Source organism: Giraffa tippelskirchi, chromosome 10 (assembly GCF_054371585.1).
Source record: "Giraffa tippelskirchi isolate mGirTip1 chromosome 10, T2T-mGirTip1v1.2.pri, whole genome shotgun sequence".
NCBI lineage: Eukaryota > Metazoa > Chordata > Mammalia > Artiodactyla > Giraffidae > Giraffa > Giraffa tippelskirchi.
Genome location: NC_137284.1, coordinates 145,852,031 through 145,869,276, shown reverse-complemented (window position 1 = coordinate 145,869,276; position 17,246 = coordinate 145,852,031). Strand labels below are relative to the sequence as shown.

The following is a 17,246-nucleotide window of genomic DNA, read 5'->3' as shown; positions in this document are numbered from 1 at the left end:
TCCAACCAGTCAATCCTAAAGGACTGAAGACTCCTAAGGAATATTAATTGGAAGGACGGATGCTGAAGCTGAAGCTCCAATAATTTGGCCACCTGATGTGAAGAGCCGACTCACTGGAAAAGACCCTGATGCTGGCAAAGATTGAAGGCAAGAGGAGAAGGGGCTGACAGAGGATGAGATTGGTTGTATGGCATCACTGACTCAGTGGACATGATTTTGAGCAAGCTCCATGAGATAGTGAAGGACAAGAAAGCCCAGCATGCTGCAGTCCATGGGGCTGCAAAGAGTTGGACGTGACTGAGCGATTGAACAACAACTTTTTCTTTGAGGACATGGGGTCACCAGCCCACTGAGTAGAATCTCTTCTCTTTTCAGTGTGTTAGTTAAAGTAATTGTAATTAAAATTTTTTAATTGTTACTTATATCCCTGCCTCTTGGACAGTGGGTATAGAAGTTAAACTTTTCTTGTTGGCTTATGTTATCCAGGGACACCTCCATTTTAAGAAAGTAGTTTCTGAACAAATAATTGACACTATTTACTGTTTATAAAGAGTTGTTGCAATAAGTATTAAAATGGTTTATACATACATAGTTGTAATATGGTGTTGACTTTGAATTCTTTTGGGTTGTATAGGGCTGTTCTATTATTAATAGTCAATAGACTGCTAGGGGGTTTCTGTATCTATGGAACGTCAACTAGGTATTTTAGTATGTAAACTCTGACACATCATTTTTGGTTGTTAGGGGCTTTCAGGAAAAATATGAACTTCCAGGTACTGAGATACCTTTCAGGGAGTTGATTGAGTTTTGCCTAACAAATGGTTGTTGAATATTTTTACTTTTTTTCTGATTGCAAACTTTTTGCCTGATGAAAGGTAACACACAGTCCTCGGCTGTGATTTGAAAAATTTTTATGGTAAACCCATTCCTCAGTGGCAGTGAAAATGGTTAAAAATGCTGTCTTGGTCCTAGAATTTTGTTCTCCACAGAAGCCGGTGTCTGATTCTTTTTTTTTTTTTGATATAATTGCTTTACAATGTTGGGTTTGTCTCCGCCGTTCAGTGAAGTGAATCAGCGATGTGTATGCATACGTCCCGTCCCTCTTGGATCTTGCTCCCACCCACCCCAACCCTCTTGGTCGGCACAGAGCACCAAGCTGAGCTCCCTGTGCTCTGTAGCAGCTTCCCACTGGCTGTCTGTATGACACGCGATAGTGTGTGTCAGTGGTGCTCTCAGTTCATCCCACCTTCCCCTTCCCTACGCGTCCACATGTCTGTTCTTCTCTATCCCTGCCCTGCAAATGGGTTCATCTGTACCATTTTCTGGATTCCATTTATATGCATTAGTACGCAATATTTGTTTTTCTCTTTCTGACTTACTTCCCTCTGTATGACAGACTCTAGGCCCACCCATGTCTCTACAGATGACCCAGTTGCGTTCCGTTTTATGGCTGAGTGATGTGATTCTCCACTTTGCTGTTTCCCCCGCTGTAGTCTGATCCCGACCTCCCGGCTGACGTGCCCACACCGTCGTCGGCTGAGCTGGGGAGGTATCCAGGCCTGCCCTTCCCGGCCTCCCAGTACATCCCACCCCAGCCGTCCATCGAGGAGGCGCGCCAGACCATGCACTCCCTCCTGGACGATGCTTTTGCCCTGGTGGCCCCCAGCAGCCAGCCCCCCAACGCTGCGGCTGCAGGTCCCGGGGTCCCAGCCGGCCTGCCCGTGAACAGTACCCCTTCCCGGGAAGAGAGACGAGCCACCCAGTGGGGGTCCTTCTACAGCCCGGCTCAGACGGCCAACAACCCATGCAGTGTAAGTGTAGACCTTCTGGAATTCTCTCATGGGCAAGATGTTGGAGCTTTGTTGCCTGACTGCCTCATTTTCAGGATCCCTGCAATACCCTGATTGGATGCGACTGGAATTAAAGCTTGGATGATGAGTCTTAATTTTTATTATCTTCTAAGTTAATTCTCAATGTTGAAAACATTGTTGTGTGCGACTTGGACATTTCATGGAGGTACCTTCCTGAATTTGCCTTCGTGAAAGGCATAAAATTCATTGTTGTAAAATATATGTGGAGTAACCGACAAAATATATTCTTGTTGTTTTTTTGTTTGTTGTTTAGTTGTTCAGTCCTGTCTGACTCATTTGTGACCCCATGGACTGTAGCCCACCAGGCTCCTCTGTCCCTTGGATTTTCTAGGCAAGAATACTGGAATGGGTTGCCATTTCCTACTCCAGAGGATCTTCCCAACCCAGGGATCAAACTCACATCTCCTGGGGATCCTGCATTGGCAGGCGGATTCTTTACCACAGGGAAGACGTGGCTCAGTGGTAAAGAATCCACCTGCCAGTGCAGGAGACATGGGTTCGATCCCTGGTTCGGGAACATCTGTTGGAGCAGGAAATGGCAACCCACTCTAGTATCCTTGCCTTGGAAATCCCATGGACAGAGGACCCTAGTGGGCTACAGTCCGTGGGGTCAAGGAAGAATCAGACAGGACTTAGAGACTGAAAACAACAACTAGAAAATTCTCATTGATGTCTCCATAAAAGATACAGTCAAGAATGTCCTAGAGTCATTAAGCTTCTTTTTGTAGGCCCCTCGGACCAGAGAGGTGAGGTGAAGCTCTGGGAGTGGAGGCCGCTGGTCCATGAGTAATGGAACACAGTTGTTTTCAGATACTAGGTTTCCATCTTGGGAGCTGACATTTCAGTGCTTCATCTGTTTTGTTATCCTTTATTTTTTTATTTTTTCATATTCAATCAGTGCTTTCAAAGGTGCATTCTCAAGTCACGGACAAGAAGTAAAACTCAAAGATGTAATATTAAATATTATCTTTTGCTAATTTCAGATGATGAAACATTTGATTCTGGAAAGATATTAATAGGTTACAGTTTAAATTTGTTCTTCAAGGAGTGTTTATACAGGGTTCTTCTAGTTTTGTTAACCATATTAAGGTTAAATTGAGTGGTAATAAGCATACGTTAAAAGAATTTTCAGCTCTGGGGACTTCCCTGGTGGTCCAGCGGTTAGACTCCATCCTCTCAATTCAGGGGACCCAGATTTGATCCTCAGTCAGGGAACTATCCTGATGCTGGGAAGGACTGGGGGCAGGAGGAGAAGGGGACAACAGAGATTGAGATGGCTGGATGGCATCACCGACTCGATGGACATGAGTTTGGGTAAACTCCGGGAGTTGGTGATAGACAGGGAGGCCTGGCGTGCTGCAGTCCATGGGGTCACAAAGAGTCGGATGCGACTGAACTGAACTGAACAGGGAACTAGATCCCACATGCTGCAACTAAGACCTGGCACAGACAAATACATTAAAAAAAAAATTTTTTTTTTAATAAATTTATTTATTTTAGTTGGGAGCTAATTACTTTACAATATTGTAGTGGTTTTTGCGATACATTGACATGAATCAGCCATGGGTTTACATGTGTTCCCCATCCTGAACCCCCCTCCCACCTCCCTCCCCATCCCATCCCTCTGGGTCATCCCATTGCCCCAGCCCTGAGCATTTGTCTCATGCATTGAACCTGGAATGGTGTTCTATTTCACATATAATAATATACATGTTTCAGTGCTATTCTCCCAGAACGTCCCACCCTCACCTTCTCCCTCAGAGTCCGTAAGACTGTTCTATGCATCTGTGTCTCTTATTCTGTCTCGCATATAGGGTTATCGTTACCATCTTTCAAATTCCGTATATATGCATTAGTATACTGTATTGGTGTTTTTCTTTCTGGCTTACTTCACTCTGTATAATGGGCTCCAGTTTCATCCATCTCAATAGAACTGATCCAAATGTATTTTTTTAATGGCTGAGTAATATTCCATTGTGTATATGTACCACAGCTTCCTTATCCATTTGTCTGCTGATGGACATCTAGGTTACTTCTATGTCCTGGCTATTGTAAACAGTGCTAAAAAAATTTTTAAAGAAGAATTTTCATCTCTGAAATTTTCAAAATAGGCTCTTAGATAGTTTCTTTCAAGGCATAGTGAGCAAATGCCTGAGGTATGGATCACATCTATCATGCAGGAGAAAAATACTATCCAACCTAGTCATTGTTGGTTTACGGATTAAAATATAGATTGTTTCCGCAATAAAGGTTAAACCATTTCATAATTATAAGTGATATGTAATTAGAAACTAGTAGTTTATAATCTTTAAGGAAATGGATGATACAGAACAAAACTCAAGCAATGAAAATGAGTTTGACCATATCTGCTGTCTGTTTACTTTAAGCTTGTCTCACTTGTTTATTCATGCAAATATATTTCTGGAGCAGCTGCTTTGTTCTGAGTGCTCTGCGAGGTGTTGGGGCTACAGAAGTGCACAAGGTACAACTCCAGCTCCTACATCCCCGTGGGGATATGTGGACAATTGAAACAGTAACTCAGTACAGCATAGGGTAGGTGTCAGGCAGGAGGAGAGTATGTGGGAGGAGCCCTTGATTGAAAGTGTTTGGAAAGGATTTTCTAGACAGAATGACATCTAAGTGGAAGTCTGAGGGTAATTAGTGGTTTCAGTTAAAGAATATTCCAGGTAGTGCTGAAGCTAGCAGAGACACAGAAACAAAAGTTTCTGGTACAAACTCCCTCTTCTGGACAAAATGGAGGAAAGGCTCAGGGTTTATCTTCCCTCCAGAAACAAGTAAAATAACTGAACAAAATGTATGGGTTTTCACCACATTGGACTTGAGGCAGCAAAGAAGAGGGACCATTGAGAGATGAGTACAACCCTACATCACCCCAGCTCCCATCATGAGAGAGTTCTAGCTATGGTGCAGGGAGGAAGACTCCAGGGAGAGCTCCATGGTCTGCCTGAGTTGAGAACAGAGTGGAGAGTGTGGGGAGGAGAAGAGAGCTAGAGTTCACAGTAGTGCAGGAAAGCAGGGAGATGCACAGAGAGATGCTTGCAGAGATTGCAGAGAATCTTCATTTGAGTTTTGATCAGGTTTAAGGTGTGAGGAAACTCCCCCAGACAAGGGAAAGAATTGCCCCAAGAGATTAAAGGGAACAATCCTCAGAGCTCACATAAGCATGTGAAAATATTCCTGCTGTGGATTGAATTGTATTCTCCCAAAATATGTATGTTGAAGCGTAAGCCCCCATGCACATGTATTGGAGACTGAGTCTTGGAGGAAGTAAAGGTTAAATGAGGTCGTATGGTTGCATCCCTGATCTGATAGGACTGGTACCCTTATAAGAGGAGGAAGAGACACTGGGGCTCACGCTCCACCATGTGAGGACACAGCAAGTAGGCAACTGTCCACAAGCCAGGAGGAAAACTCCTAGCAACAACTGAACCCTGCTGGAAACTTGACTGTGGATTTTCCACCTCCAGAACTGTGAAAAAATAAATTTCTGTTTTTTAAGCCACCCAATCGTTGGTATTTTGTGATGGCAGCCTGAGATGACTAGTAGTTTTTTTTTTTTGTACAGTGTAGAAGCCCTCATAATTCACAGAGCATCAGTTAGAGTACTCAGAAGAGTTTTGTCTCAGTAGTGGGGCAAATAACCCCAGGTTAAAGCTGCTGTCATTCTATCTAACACAGAAAAAAGTAAGACCTGAAACTGAACAAAGCTCAGGAATATTTATGTAGAAAACCAGAAGTAGACAGCATCCAACAAGGTAAACTGAATAATGTCTGGCATCCAATCAAAACTAACCAGACAAGCAGAGAAGCAAGATAATGGTACAGATTATAGTATTAGTAGACGAAGATATTAAAAGAATTATTATAATGGAGTTTTGTATGTTTAGGAACCTAGAGGAAAGACTGAACACGTTAATTAGAAGCATTGAAAATTTTAAAGGATACAGATCAAATTCAACCTTTTAAAAATATTTGTTTATTGATATTTATTTGGTGCTTTGTGTCTTATTAAACAGCTGTGGCGTGCAGGATCTGGGATCTTCGATGTTTGTTGCGACATGTGGGATCTTTAGTTGTGGCAAGACTCTGAATTGCAGCTTGTGGGATCCTGTTCCCTGACCAAGGATTGAACCCAGACTCTCTACATTGGTTTCTGTTCTCACAGTAGAGAAAGCAGAGTCATCTTTTGAGAATGAGAGAAGTGTAGCAAGGCAAGAGGGTTGAGGGAGAGTAGAGACATGAAATACTTACGGAGAAAGAGAAAACAGACTGGGGCATGGAAGTAATCCCTTAGCCTTGAGGCCACTGTTGAGACTGACGATCGTGAAATTATAGTGGCACAAGTGAAAGTTTTGTAGTTTTACAGCATTCAGATACCCAGGTGTAGACAAGGAGAGAATAGGCAATTGGATTGATCCAGGACTGGGGCTTTAACAGGCATGTGTGATTATAAGACAGCTGGGAAGAGATGTGCAGGTCAGAGGGTACAGTTGAAGTGATGGTAGATCAGCACTGGAAGGGGAAGTAGAGGAAGCTGAGGTTGGTTAAATGTGCTAGAGCTTTGGAGACTCTTCCTCTCAAATCTATCCACTGTATTACACTGGTAGAGTCATCATCATCTCTCACCAAGATTATTGAAAGATTTCCTGTTCATCTCCCTGCCTCTGGTTTTGAAAGTAGGATGTCAGGGTGGTGGCTGACAAGTAAAGTGCTATTTATTGGTGTTGAGGAGCTGAGAGGCTAACACAGTAGCTGCATCTATGAGGGACAGGAGGACTTGAGTAAAGAGGGAGACCTTCCAGGAGCCTCTTGGGTTAGTCTCATATTTTCCAAAAGGAGGATTCTCATCTCACTTCCCAACCTATACTTTTGGCTGCTGGCATCTACACGTTGCTTCTTTCTGCTCCTTGAGTTGTTCGGTGCAGAAATCTGTGGCCTTCTTAATTGCTCCCTACCTGATAGAAGATGTATGTGTCCTGTCCTCTGGGAAGCATAAATAGTTCTTGGCATTCAACCAATTTTTCCAAATCATTTTCCCCCCTGAATAACCAGTGTCCATTTAATCTTCATATTCAATTCTTTCATTCATGTCATGGAAACTTCCTTTCATCTCTGAAGCAGTTTTCTTTGTTGGATTGAAGATACCAATTATTTTTGTGCTGGCTTATCTTTGTCCCTTTTCTGTATCTATCAGTTTATCTGCAGCTTTAGCTACTTTGTTCTTTTTTTCTTTGCCTTCAATTATGATTGAAAGCATTGATTTGATTGTAAGTCATATCTATTGTTTTCCCTACTAGTTGATTATCCTTAGTGTTTTGATGGGAGTGATAGCAATTTAATCTAGTGGAAAACCAGATCATTAGTTGTATTTGGGCGTATCTAATACAACTTAAACATGCTTATAAATTGGTTGTAAAGTTACTGTTTGTTGCCAGGAGGAACTTGATCACCTTTTATTTGCTCCTTCTGACTATAGTAAAAACCACTGAAATGTGGATTTCAGGATGCCTTCAGTTACCCCATGAATCTTTATAGACCATCTGATGACACTTTTATCCCTTTCTTGCCAGTGTAAAAGTGTTAGTTATGCATTGGTGAGTCAGGCCACTTGAGAGGTGGTATTTCTGCTTTCCTAAGTAAAGTTAACCTCCTTGGATTTGTCCTCCCAAGTGGCAGGTGTGAATACCTGAGATTTTACTGGGGCACTTTGTGTGGTTGCTTTACCTCAGGCCTCTCCCAGGCTCCACCCATCACTTGTCTTTCTTGCTTTGTTGGCTTGTTTTCTACTGAACAGAAAGAAAGAATGCATTAAAATGGGATTTTTATTCACCTAGATGATTGCAACCTTAGAATTCTCTTTGTCCTCCAGACTTTTTTTTTTTTTTTTTACAAGTGTGACCCACGTAAAGGAAATGCCTGCCATCATTGGGGGCATGAAGTCTCTAGAAAAATAATACCCTTTTTCTGACTACAGTAGAGTAGAAATGCCTAGCACTACAGTAATAGATCAGATAAGGAGTGGTCAGCTACTTTGCATTGTTTTTCTTTTTAGTTTTTCACTTATTAGACCTTGTGAAGTCCCGACAGATAAACTGTAAAGTCTTGACCTTTCTTAAAAATATTATTTTGCATATGAATATGTTTTTTAAAAAAGCCAAATTGTGCTGAAAGCACAGGGGCCATTTTATTCTGTAAAGAATAATCTTGATCCAGTCTCAGATTTCTGTTTAATTATTTGGAAAATAAATTGACTCTCCTTTTCATCCTGTTCCTCTCTTCTTCCATAATCCCCTTTGGCTTATTTTACCTCAGTTGTGGAACTCTGAGGGGTTCTAAATCTCTCTCCCTTTGCCAAGGGAAGGGAAGCAGTGAGGGTCAGAGGTGAAGTAATTTGAGTACAGTTTCAAGTCTAATAATCCCTTTGGGACTCTATGAGGTGCAGAGATTGTTTTGTCCTTCTTGGCCTAAGGAAATAGACCAAGGGAAATACAGTGATTTGTTCAGGGTGTCTGACGCCAAAGCTGCTACTCCCTATCTGCCCCCACCTCCCACCAGTAGAGATTTACTTAAGAGGGAAAGCCTGGTTTTAGAAATCATGGGTGGTGCAGCCCAGTGATTAAAAGCACAGTCTTTGGAGTCAGAAAGATAGATTAGGAGGACATTGTTTAATTTCTTTGTGTTTTGGTTTCATCTGTAAACAGAGGTAGTAAACACTTTTTAGCATTGCTGTGGACCTGAATCAATGTTCATACAGTGCATAGCAAAATAATAATTCAGTAAATGGCAGCTTAAAAAAAAAAATCTCGTATGAGAGCAAGTCCAGAAGCAAGGCTGATTTAGTAACTTAATATGGAACTCCTACCCTGGAGCCAGTTAATTTAAACTGAGTGGAGTTGGGTGGATGCTGTCCAGAGTTACTATCCTACTAAAACATCTGACTCCAAAATCATGATTCATAGTTGTCGAAAAGAAGTGTTAAAAGCCCGAGTCCCAACTATGCTAGGGTTAGGATATATTGATTTCATGAGAAATGCAACATGGGTCTAGATTTCTTTAAATCTGGTGCCATCTTGCTTTAGTCAAAGAGCACTTGGTTAGTGCAGATTAGTTCAAATAAGAAGAGTGGATTGAAGGATACATGGACATCTTATGGAATTTAAGGGCAGGGAGTATGGCTGGACCTCCTTGGTATTAGTCAGAACGGAATGTGTTTACTTCATCTTTTAGGGTCTCTCTCAAATTACGGTTCTTCTTATTAGTCTTTCTCTTTTTATAGCATTGTACAACATGGAACAACATTTGCGTTGTTTAGTTTCTTGAGTGTATTTGAATTACCAATAGGCACCCACTAGTTCTGGTGACCATTGTGGTCCATGTTGATGGAGTCATTTACACTAAATATGGCCACAAAGGCCCATCTTATTAGCAGAAGATACAGGTTTGTGGAGGATAAGCCTGCAGGGAAGGGCAGGTGCAGGAACCCTGTCTCTTGTTAATATTTTTACAAAAGAAAGAAACGTCTGGAAGCTAGTTGTGTATTAGCCCAGTTCCCCAAACTGAAGCTTCTAGCATTACATGGTGGTGGAATGCCGTGAAAGCATGCTAACTTTTTATGAGAAAATAAATCTCTTGGAAGTTGATCCTGCAAATCTAAATTTGTAAGTTTGCTGTTGTCACTTCATAATAAGGATTGAATGTTAATCTTCATCTTCTTTTGAATTTCTTCCAGAGATATGAAGACTATGGAATGACTCCCCCATCAGGCCCATTACCAAGGTAAGGTTTTTAGGAGAAAATGTATCAGGACTTTTTCACATAGGCTCTTTCTTAAATTTTGCAGCTTTGTTTCTTTTAGCTAATATGAAGAGGTACGAAACTCTGAGTTGTGTGTTATCTTGATGTAACCAGAAGAGGAGGAAGAAAGTCAGAATTTAAGTCCTGCTTCCAGTAATGACAGACTAGATAATTTGCTCATGATAACTGGAAAAGCTGGACAAGATTTAAAAACAAAAACAAAACACCAGGTAGCCAACAGGGCAGTGAAACAGAATGGAGCCAAGATCCAGCAAATCCAGAGAAGTGAGCCCTGCTTTTGGGTCCACTTTCTCCCACAGATACTGCTGATTCCAGACAAGGCGGCTGAGAAGCTGAGCAAAACTTTTGACAAGACTCATGTGATTTGAAGTCTTGAAAATGCACTGTATCAGAAGTTTTGGGGGAACTTCCCTGGTGGTCCAGTGGTTAAGACTTCGCCTTCCAATGAAGGGGGTACAGATTCGTTCCCTGGTAAGAGAGCAAAGATCTCCTGTGCCTCATGGCCAAAAAACCAGGTCATAAGCAACAGAAGCTTTAGTGTAGCAAGCGCAATAAAGACTTTTTAAATGGTCCACATGAAAAAAAGTCTTAAAACCTAGGGAAGTAGAAGGAAGGAAATAATAAAAATAAGAATAGAAATTAATGAAGTAGAAAACAAATGCCATGCTAGAGAAGATCAGCAAAGCTGAAAGTTAGTTCTTTGTAAAACTCCTAGAAAGAGAAAACCTGAATAGTCCTATAACTATTAAAGAGATTAAAATCATTATTAAAATTCTTTCCACAAAGAAAACTTCAGGGCCCAATGGCTTCAACAGTAAATTCTACCAAACACTGAAGGAAGAAAAGATACCAGTATCATACAAACTCTTCTAAAGAACAGAAAAAAAGAAAACACTCCCTAACTCATTTTATGAGACCAGCATAACCTTGATAACCAAAAACAGAAAGGACAAGGACATTGCAAGACAGGAAACATTAAGGGACAGTTTCATTCGTGAACATGGATGCCAAAAATTTGAAACTGTATATTAGCAAGTATATCCAGCAATATAATACAATAGACTGTCACATCATAATCAAATTTGATTTTTTTCCAGCAGTACAAGAGTAATGTAATATTTTAAAAAATCATTGTAGTTCACTGCTTTGAAGTGAATAAAGGAGGAAAATCTTCTCATTTCAATAGATAGAACATTTGATAAAGTTCAACATCCGTCCATGGTAAAAATCTTTGTAAACACAAGATAGAAGCAGACAGATAGGAATCTGATAAAAAAGTATCTTGGCAAATACTGGTTAATGGTGAAATGTTAAAAACTTTCCCTTTGAGAGCAAAAGCAAGACAAAGTTGCCTGCTTGCATTGCTTCTATTCAGCATTGCCCTGGCCATCCTAGCCAGTATAATAACGCAAGAAAAAGTAACAGAAAGATTAAGGAATTCAAATAGAGAAATAATACTGTTATTATTCACAGATGATATACTTTCCTAGTAGAAAAATCCTAAAATGTCAACACATGAATTGTTAGAATTAAGGAACTTTAGCAAAATGGCTAAATAGCAAGATATTAATAATTACAAAGTAGCTGGATACCAAGATGAACAAGATCAGTATACAACATTATAAGACCAGTATACAAAAATCTGTTCTGTTCATGAGCAATGACAGAAAATAAAAAAATTTTAAAGGTATTATGTAAAATAGCATTGAAAAATACGAGATACCTCAGGGTAAATCTAACTGAAGATATTCAAGCCTTCTAAAGAAAGATATTCATGGATTGTGCAACTCAATATTTTTAAAATGTCAAATCTCCCCAAAGGGTCTACAGATTTATTTCAGTCCCATTCAAAATCCCAATAGTTTGTTGTGTTTTTTATTTATTTTTAAAAATTAATTCATTTATTATAATTGGAGGCTAATTCCTTTACAGTATTGTGGTTTTGGCCATACACTGACATGAATCAGCCACAGGTGTACACGTATCCCCCTGTCCCAAACCCCCATCCCATCCCTCTGGGTTGTCCCAGTGCACCAGCTTTGAGTGCCCTGTTTGATTCAACAGATTTGGACTGGTCATCTGTTTCACTTATGGTAATATACATGTTTTCAATGCTGTTCTCTCAAATCATCCCACCCTCGCCTTCCCCCACAGAGTCCAAAAGTCTGTTCTTTATATCTGTGTCTCTTTTGCTGTCTCTGTTGCATTTTTTAATATGTGGAAATTGACAACCTCACTCTAAAATATATGTGGATATGCAAGGGGCCAAGAGTAGCCAAGACACTTTGAGAAAGAAGAATAAGATGTTAGGACTGTATTCTAAATGTTGCAAATTACTGTTAAGGAATGAAGAGTGTGGTGTTGCTGTAAAGCAAGACAAGTAGACCAATAGAACAGAAAAGAGCATTCATAATCAGACCCACATGTGAATAGACAATTGATTTATTACAATGAAGGAATTGTAATAAAGAATTAGTCTCAGAAATCACATTCAACTATCCCTTGAATGATTCAGCTATCCCTTTAGTCACACAGAAGTAGGAATGTTATCTGTTTTCTCCTTACTTTCTCTTTATTTACCCTCATTTTCAGAAGATTTTGTTTTATTTTTTCCCAGCCCTCCTCCCCCTCTCCAGACACTGCTCTGTGGTCCAAAAGCAACAAAGTAAAGGGAACAGGCAGAGATTAGATGAACCAGGGCAAAAGCTAATGATAGGGGGACCACATGATCTGGTTTTGCCTGGTTCAATCCTAATTTACACCTGTTGTTCAGCATAATTGTAAATTCCACTCTCAAAAGTGTTCTGGTTTGGATGCTAAATTTTACGGTCACCCAAGGTAAATTAGAGTATTTGGATCACACTGAACTCTCTTGAGGATACAGTTTAGGATGAAAGGGCTGTAGATATAGGCAGGAGGGTGCTAATTGACTGGATTAAGCAGAAATCATTAATAAAAAGCTTGTTCCTGGGTGAATGGTCCAGAGATTATAATTAACTTAGGTGAGCTCTAGTTTACAGGGCTGAAAGGAGGAGTGTGCATTGGTTAAGCTCTTAGATCTGTAAGATCAGAGATGTCAGACACCTCTTTCTGAGGTCAGTCGGAAACAGCAGCAGTTATTTAAGGAGAGTAATACAGGTTGCCTGGGTTTCAGTTTATGGACTGTACTCCAGAAATGACAGCGTAGAATCAGAGCAAGTTGGTGTACTTTCTCATCAAACTGGTTTAATCTATTAGTCAGTTCAGTTGCTCAGTCATGTCCGACTCTGTGACCCCATGGACTGCAGCACGCCAGACTTCCCTGTCTGTCACCAACTCCTGGAGCTTGCTCAAACTCATGTGCATCAAGTCAGTGATGCCATCCAACCGTCTCATCCTCTGTTGTCCCCTTCTCCTCCTGCCTTCAGTCTTTCTCAGCATCAGGGTCTTTTCCAATGAGTCAGTTCTTCATATCAGGTGGCCAAAGTATTGGACCTTTAGCTTCAACATCAGTCCTTCCAAGGAGTGTTCAGGACTGATTTCCTTTAGGAGTGACTGGTTGGATCTCTGTGCAGTCCAAATTTTAATCTATTAATTACTGGTTAAAAGTTGTCATCTGACTTTTCTTATTGCGTTGACCTTTGCACTGAGGGGACTTCCCTGGTGGCTCAGAGGTTAAAGCGTCTGCCTCCAATGCGGGAGACCTGGGTTCGATCCCTGGGTCGGGAAGATCCCCTGGAGAAGGAAATGGCAAACCATTCCAGTATTCTTGCCTGGAGAATCCCATGGACGGAGGAGCCTGGTAGGCTACAGTCCACGGGGTCGCAAAGAGTCGGACATGACTGAGCGACTTCCCTTTCCCTTTCCTTTGCACTGAGGTGTGAAAGCAGTGGTGGGTGAAGCTGTGGTGCCTTGGCTTGAATCCAGACAATGACACCTAGCTGTTCAAGGACTCATTCCAGTCTTCTTCACTGCTGGGCAATCACAGATTTTTTATTTTTATTTTTTGCAGCATTTTTTAAAATGCCAATTTTATGTTAGTATATCATTGAAGTGGTAAAAATAAATTTTAAAGATGTATTTATTTTTGGCTGTGGTGAGTCTTAACTGCTGTGCAGGCTTTCTCTAGCTGTGGAGAGCAGGGGCTGCTCTTCGTTGTGATGTGGAGCCTTCTCATGACAATAGCTTCTCTTGTTGCAGCACGGGCTCTAGAGTATGCGAGCTTCAGTAGCTGTGGCTTGTGGGCTCTAGAGGCGTGGGCTCTAGAGGCAAAGGCTCAGTAATTGTGGTGCATGGGCTAAGTTGCTCCGTGGCATATGGGATCTTCCCAGACCAGGGATCAAACCTGTGCCCCCTGCATGGGCAGGCAGATTCTTAACCACTGGCCCACTGGGGAAGCCCCAAAATTAATTTTATTAAACCTAGACCCTAGAGTCTCTTAACAGTCTGGATGACAGGAAAGGAGACACATATCAAGCACTTCTGCTGATGATGGCCTTTTGAAGGAGGGTATTTGTTCAGTTGTTGGAGTTGAGAACTGATCTAACTGTTGCTGTGTTTTCGCTTGAAGAAACAGCCGGTGGACTTGAGTGTTTGGCCTTGAAAATGAACGGTGGGCGGGAAAACAACTGACAGCCATTATTGCCAGTGATCAAATTGAGCTTTCAATTGGAAATTAAAATTTTACAAACTCGTCTGCCACGGTGCAATTGACAGTTTCCTAGTACTTAAAGCCTTTTCTGGTGAGCTTGATGGTGATATTAATGAATGTGATTTTGCGTTACTGTAAAATAAAATGTGTCAATATCAAGAAAGTCTGCATAATTCAGTGAACCAGAATTTTCCAAATGAGCAATGTCATACAGCCATGCATGAGTCTGTTCAAAGTTCAAGGAAGACCAGTAGTTTTAATGTAACAGAAGATGAAACGCTTATTGATAGTTTCAGAATCTATATAGCCACTAACCTTCATAGGAAATATTGTTGAGTTTTGGTGTGGTTTCAGAGAAGAATATTTAATGGAAATGCTATTTGAATATTATTTGGAAAGACTATTAAAATCTTCCTCCTTTTTCTAACTACATATTTATGCTTTTCTTCATAAAATAGCTGATGGAAACTGATGGAATACAAAGTGTATGAGAATCCAGATGTCTTTTATTAAGGAAAAATTTTAAAAAATGTAGAACATATCTCATTAAATTGAGGGGGGGGCATGTAGGAAAATATGGGCTTCTCTGGTGGCTCAGATGGTAAAGAATCCGCCTGCAAGGCAAGAGACCCAGGTTTGTTCCGTGTGTCAGGAAGATTCCATGGAGAAGGGAATGGCTACCCACTCCAGTATTAGTTAATTCTGTGAAAAATGTTGACATGTAATAGGTTTAATATTGTTATTTTTAAATGAATTTTTCATTTGCTGTGTTCTAATTTTGAATATGATACTTGTCTATAGATATGCTCCACATAAATAAGAGCTCTTGAAAGTGTTAGTTACTCAGTTGTGTCTGACTCTTTGTGACCCCATGGACTGCAGCCTGCCAAGCTCCTCTGTCCATGGAATTCTCCAGACAAGAAAACTGGAGTGGGTTGCCATGCCCTCCTCCAGGGGATCTTCTGGACCCAGGGACTAAACCCGTCTCCTGCATTGCAGGCGGATTCTTTACCATCTGAACCACCAGGGAAGCCAAATAAACAAAAGCTCTTGTGAGTCCTTCCCTCATAACTCAGTTGGTAAAGAATCTGCCTACAATTCTGGAGACCCCGGTTCAATTCCTGGGTCAGGAAGATCTGCTGGAGAAGGGATAGGCTACCCACTCCAGTATTCTTGGGCTTCCCTTGTGGCTCAGCTGGTAAAGAATCCACCCTCAATGCGGGAGACCTGGGTTCAATCCCTGGGTTGGGAAGATCCCCTGGAGAAGGGAAAGGCTACCCACGCCAGTATTCTGGCCTGGAGAATTCCATGGAATAGTCCATGGGGTCGCAAAGAGTTGGACACTACTGAGCGACTTTCACTTTCACTTGTGAGTCCTTATTTTCACGAATGCAAATGTATCCTGAGACTAAATAGTTTTGAGAACCACTGCTTTAGAGCACTAGTTTTCAGCCTTGATGAAACTCAGGATCATCAGTGGAGCTTTAAAAACTACCATGGTGTAGGTCCCATGTCTAAAAATTCTGTTTCTGGGGGCTCTAGGTAATGTAGGTTTCCCAGGTAACCCTAATATAAAGCCAGGGTTGAGATCCACCCCTTTAGTCGACTGCTGGAGATGAACGGGCCCTGGAGCTTGAGATGCACCCTCTTTGGGACTGTAAACTAGGGCATTTCTTCTTCAATCATCCGGCAGATTGGTCAAGCATCAACTGTGTTCCAGCATGTGTACTGGATGGTATATATTACAGTTCGTAGCACGGGAGATTTGTCAGGGAGCAAATAGAGTCCCTGTCCTCAGGGAGCCCATGTTCTGGGAGAGGAGATGGCTAATAAGCCAGCAGACACATAGGTCTTATATTGCTTCAGGGCTGAGGGTGGACCTAATAAAATACCAGAACCAGGCAAGTATGGTCCTAATGTTTGGGTGTACTTCGCCTTCAGACCTGGTTTCGGACCTGGTTTGCTGCAGTCTTCGGAGCTGGTGCCTCCCGAGCCCCCGCAGCCCCAAGGATCGTCGGAAGCCACCTCATTTGCTGCCCGAGGGATCTACTCTGAGGAGGGGCCGTCAGTGGCCCGGCCTCGGCCTGTTGGGGGCACCACAGGTACACGTGGGCATTTCTTTCTGGCTAAATTCTGCAGAGAACATTTTAGACTTCAGGGTGTCAGCATCCCAGCTCTGGCCTCCTCTGGTGGTAAGAGCTGTGTACCCTTGGATCCTGTTGGAGATGCATGGCTGGGAGGTGGGAAAGGACAGAGTGGCTGAGATCCCAAGACTCGGGGCCTCCGATTTGTTCCTAAGTCAGAGTCTTGAAAACAGTCCCTTTATGTGAAATTCCCAGCACATGTCATCCAGGGAAAACGTTTCTGAAAACTTACAGTGAACAGAAACACCTATTTCTGAGTGCTTACGATGGCATGAAAACAAGCGTTTATTTTTAAAAAAGCAGTTTCTAAAGTTGATCCACAGTGACTACAGGGAGATTTGTGTTTTATTTGGTCACTTCTGGGAGGGTACAACCACGATTTTCTCCTCGAGCCTTACCTCCCTCATTTTTCCCCTTCTACCTTTATCTTCTTCTCTTTTCTAAAATGTCGTTGTTATTTCCCCATGCCTCTATGCCTGTCCCTTCTCTGCAGTCACTCATGGGCAGAGTCAGCAGTGGAAGGTCAGGGGAAGCTGGTGACACCATGAAACTGCTGTAGGTTTTATCTACCTGCTCTTTCAAATCATCATTAAAAGAACAGTCTTAGAAGATAACAGATATAAAGTGCTTAAAATAGTGCCTGGCATATCATAAATGTAATACATATTAGCTGCCATTATTATTATTACTACTCATATTATTTCTGGTGATGCTGTAAATCATTAAATTTTTGGAAAGCAGCTTGGCAATACAACTTCATGAGCC

General features: G+C 41.6%; 1 protein-coding gene across 3 annotated transcripts in view; it reads left to right on the top strand.

Annotated features, from left to right (window-relative positions):
- Nucleotides 1-17,246, top strand: part of KIAA1549 (KIAA1549 ortholog) — a 127,051-nt gene that overhangs the window by 97,707 nt on the left and 12,098 nt on the right. For all 3 annotated transcript variants that reach the window (XM_081533114.1, XM_081533116.1, XM_081533115.1), the window contains 3 exons: nt 1,494-1,811; nt 9,622-9,668; nt 16,279-16,439. In XM_081533114.1, coding sequence (XP_081389240.1) covers nt 1,494-1,811; nt 9,622-9,668; nt 16,279-16,439 — 526 coding nt within the window. The remainder of the gene's footprint in view (nt 1-1,493; nt 1,812-9,621; nt 9,669-16,278; nt 16,440-17,246) is intronic.